This window comes from Gekko japonicus, unplaced genomic scaffold (genome assembly GCF_001447785.1).
Source record: "Gekko japonicus isolate JY-2015 unplaced genomic scaffold, Gekko_japonicus_V1.1 scaffold3863, whole genome shotgun sequence".
NCBI classification, from domain to species: domain Eukaryota; kingdom Metazoa; phylum Chordata; class Lepidosauria; order Squamata; family Gekkonidae; genus Gekko; species Gekko japonicus.
Window position 1 is genome coordinate 1,662 of NW_015174367.1, and position 4,805 is coordinate 6,466.

Sequence of the window (4,805 nt, forward strand, 5' to 3'; positions counted from 1 at the left end):
CCCCGGCGTGCGTGTCACTAGCAAGTGATGTGGGCACGCCGGGCACGCTGGGGGCGGGGCCATGGCCATACAAGGGAAAACTCTATGGTTTTCCCTTGTATGGCCGTGGCCCGGCCCCAAGCGTGCCCAACGTGCCTACGTCACTTTCGGGTGACATGCACGTGGCGTGCGCGCGTGCGCACCCCCGATGCCGGCCGGGAGCCCCCCGCTCCCGGCGAAGACATATTTGGCAACCCTAAGAAGACGTGGGGGAAATTGGGGAGAGATGCGGGTCAAAATGCAGCCGCACAGCAAATAGTGGGAAATTGAGTAGTACAGCTGGGGCAAACGGGAGACCGGGGGCGGAACAACCGCTTTTGCAGAATCGGTCCTCGAGTAATCAGATCTTTCCCACAATGAACGCTGGGAATTGTAGTTTTGTGAGGGCATCTGGGCTTGTCTAATTGGGGTCCATGATCTCCTCAAGGATGTTCTGTGCTCAAAGCTCCTCAGGGAGGGGCCAGTTTGGTGTAGTTGTTGGAGTACCAACTAAAATCGAGGAGACCCATGTTCATAAGAACATAAGAGAAGGCAGTGTTGGATCAGGCCAATGGCCCATCCAGTCCAACACTCTGTCACACAGGTGCCAAAAACACCAGGTGCTATCAGGAGGTCCACCAGTGGGGCCATAACACTAGAAGCTTTCCCACTGTTGCCCCCCCCAAGCACCAAGAATACAGAGCATTCCTTGCCCCAGATGGAGAGTTGCTATCTGTACCTTGTGGCTCATAGCCACTGATGGACCTCTGCTCCATATTCCCTTGAAGCCGTCCATGCTTGTTCAAGTCTATACCTGGCCAGGAAGCCACTCGTAGCGCTCTGTGGGCTCTTCGGATGAAGGGTGCAGGGGTAGACCAGGCATTCAGCTCACAAGAAAGCTTCCTGGTGGGTTGCTGTGCCCTAGCTTCACACGGGGCTTCCAGTCTCCAGATGGAAACTGGAGTTCTTCCAGGATTACAGCTGAACTCCAGACTACAGAGACCATTTCCCCTGGGAAAAACTTGGGCTGCTTCCCCAAGTCGCCCTCCCCCCAGGTTCCACCCCCAAGTTCACAGGAACGTTCCAGCCCACAGTTGACAACCCTACAATGGAAAGATGAGCTCCACCAGAAATTCACCCGCTCCCTTGGGCAGATCACTTCTGTCTGGGGCAGAGTGGAAGTCAAAGAGGACCAAACAGTTCATTTGTACAGATATCTTCCTCATTCCTTGCTCTCCCGCCCCTCTTGCTTGTGATTGGCTGAGTGTAGCACCAGGAACCATGTATGTGAACTGTGACTTTACTGAGCTGAGCATTTGGTATCGACACCTGGTGCTTCAGCAGAAGAAGTCAAGGATCATGACGAAGATGTTCCAGTGGGTCTTCCCAGTGCTACTATTTGTTTGTGGTAGGTATTAGGTATTCTCTCTCTCATGTCATTTCTCCTTTCTGGCAATGCAGAGTGACTCACATTCGAAGAGGTCCTCTTTTTGCCCAGTGGCCCGAAGTTCTGTGGAACATCATGGATATGCCTCCGTTCTAGTGGAGGGTTCATCTAGGGCATTCCAAGGTCTATCCCGATGGGCCGTTTGCTCAACATGGCTCTGAATTAACCACATGTCATTTCCATGCAGGGGTCAGATGCCAAGTCCAGGTGAACCAGAGCCTGCTGGAGGTCACCAGGGAAGGAGAGACTTCCACCATCGCCTGCAAGTACGAATCAAGCTCTTTCTACAGCTTGCAATGGTACCGGCAGTTCCCGGGAGAGGGGCCTCTGCATCTGCTCACGATAACGGGAAAGGAACCCAAAAAGGAACGCAACTTCAGCGCCGACCTCAACAAAGAGGAAAAGTCGGGTCGCCTGAACGTCACCGGGGTCCAGCATAGAGATGCAGCCACCTACTTTTGTGCCGTGGAAGCACAGTGAGACAGGTGCTTTGGGAGGCTGGGCAAAAACTCTGCAGTATGAAGGAGAAGTTGGCTTTTCAGATTACTGGCTGTTTTTGGCTTGGAAACCCGGTTTTTGGACTTGAGGTTTGTAAACATGACTTTAATTTGCCAGCAACGAAGGAGGAGCGGGCAGCTCTTCCTTGAAACAGGATGATCTTCAGGATGTTGAATTCAGTACCAAGTCTGGGCTTGCAGAATCTGAGAGCAGAAGTACAGTGTCTGCTCCTGGGCACAGTATTCTGTTTTGGTGCCACAACAGGTGAACACGATTGCCACGCTGCAATCAGCCTTCTTATTTTGCATGTAAGCAGGGCTTTTTTTGTAGAAAACCCCCAGCAGGAACTCATTAGCATAACTGGCCACACCCAACAGCAGAAATGTATTAGCATATTAGGCCACATCCCTGACAGCACAGCTCATTAGCATAGGAGGCCACACCCCCGTGTTACCAGAAGTGTACTCAACCAGCCACACCCACCTTTTGCTTCTTATTCTGTTTATCTTGTTTGTTGTCAAAACCCAGGGCTTTTTTTTGTAGCAGGAACTCCTTTGCATGTTAGGCCACACACCCCTAATGTAGCCAATCCTAATGAGTTCCTGCTGTTGGGTGTGGCCTATTATGCTAATGAGTTCCTGCTGGGCGAGGCCAACTCAGGAGCCAGCCGGAACTCCGTTCCTGTGCGTTCCTGCCCAAAAATAGCCCTGCGTGTAAGTGTTCCACACAGAGCCTCCCCCCCCCTTGGCAGTCTTTTATTTTATCATTTATTTACGTGAAACATCACTATGCCGCCTTTCCGCCCAAACAGGATCCCCAAGATGGCAAACATCAAAAATTAAAGCATTTCAAAATATTTACAATGAAGGATATACATGTTCAATAATAAGACAACAATTCAATGAAACAACACTTCAGTAAAAACCGACCCAATAAAAGCATATCAACACACATTAAAAAAACCCAGGAAGAAGGCCATTCATGGTTCTTGGGAGTATGGCCAAACAGAATGAAAAAAGTCTTCACGTGCTGCTTGAAGACAACAATAGAGGGAGGCAGATTAATCTTCCTGGGAAGGGAGTCCCAAAGTTTTGGGGCCATGACGGAGAAGGCCCTTTATTGGGTTGCCACCTGTCTAGCCTCGAATGCCTGGGGCGCCTGAAGCAAGGCCTCCAAAGATGACCAGAGTGGACGGGTAGGTTCACAAGAACATAAGAGAAGCCAATGTTGGATCAGGCCAGTGGCCCATCCAGTCCAGCACTCTGTGTCACACAGTGGCCAAAAATACCAGGTGCCATCAGGAGGTCCATCAGCAGGGCCAGAACACCAGAAGCCCTCCCACTGTGGCCCCCCCAAGCACCAAGAAGACAGAGCATCACGGCCCCAGACATAAGAACATAAGAGAAGCCATTTTGGGTCAGGCCAATGGCTCATCCAGTCCAGCACTCTGTGTCACACAGTGGCCAAAACACAGGTGCCATCAGGAGGTCCACCAGCAGGGCCAGAACTCCAGAAGCCCTCCCACTGTGCCCCCCCAAAAGCCCCAAGAATGCAGAGCATCACTGCCCCAGACATAAGAACATAAGAGAATCCAATGTTGGATCAGGCCAGTGGCCCATCTAGTCCAGCCCTCTGTGTCACACAGTGGCCAAAAATACCAGGTGCCATCAGGAGGTCCATCAGCAGGGCCAGAACTCCAGAAGCCCTCCCATTGTTGCCCCCCCCCCAAAGCACCAAGAAGACAGAGGAACACTGCCCCAGACATAAGAACATAAGAGAAGCCATGTTGGAATAGGCCAATGGCCCATCCAGTCCAGCACTCTGTGTCACACAGTGCCCAAAACCCAGGTGCCAGCAGGAGGTCCATCAGTGGGGCCAGAACTCCAGAAGCCCATCCTCTGTTGCCTCCCCCCCCAAAGCCCCAAGAATGCAGAGCTTCACTGCCCCAGAATTAGCGTTCCCTCTATACCTTGTGGCTAATAGCCACTGATGGACCTCTGTCCATATGGGAGAAGGCGGAATAGAGCCTTTTGGGGATTTAAAGTTCATGCATCTTCACATATGATGGTGCAGAGAGATTATTTTTTACTTAAACCCATACAAGGAAAAAAGGTCCTGTGTGCTCTGATCCATGTACATGAGGCTAGAGCAAGGGTCATTTAGTAGAAAAAGAGGTGCCGGAGCTCATTAGCATAACTTATTTGCATAGGCCACGCCCCCTGACATCACCAGAAGCGTGGCAGAAGACAACACCCACCGCTCAGGCTCCACTGGACTGTCTCTTGGCCTAACCTGCCTCGCAGGGTTGTTGCTGTTGCTGTAAGGATAAAATGGAGGATGAGAGAGTGATGATGTCGGCTGCTTTGGGTCCCTCTTGGGGAAGAAAAGTGGGGTATAAACAAACACACAACATTGATAAATAGCCAAGTCTGATCAATGCTCCCTTTAGCTCAGAGTTGTTTTTTCTTATTGGCAGTGGCTCCCCAACAGAAGAGGGTCTTTCCCAGGGGTCTTTTTGCAGCAGGAACTCCTTTGCATATTAGGCGACACCCCCCCCCAATGTAGCCAATCCTCCAAGAGCTTACAGTAGCCCCTGTAAGAAGAGCTCTGTAAGCTCTTGGAGGATTGGCTACATTTGGGGGGGGGGGGTCGCCTAATATGCAAAGGAGTTCCGGCTACAAACCCTAAATGTAATGAGAGGGGCTCTGGATCAGACCTGGGACCTTCAGCATGCAAAACATGATCCCTGGGAATGATCCCCAATCTTTACCCCCAAGTCTTCTAGACAGGGCTATTTTTGGGCAGGAACGCACAGGAACGGAGTTCCGGCTGGCTTCTGAGT

The 4,805-nt window shown here is 51.3% G+C and overlaps 1 gene segment (V, D, J or C); it reads left to right on the top strand.

Moving 5' to 3' along the window:
* The first annotated feature begins 1,299 nt into the window (after nucleotides 1-1,299).
* Nucleotides 1,300-1,945, top strand: LOC107121432. The segment is given in 2 exon segments: nucleotides 1,300-1,426; nucleotides 1,653-1,945. Coding segments are annotated over 2 exon segments (420 nt in total).
* The last annotated feature ends 2,860 nt before the right edge of the window (nucleotides 1,946-4,805 follow it).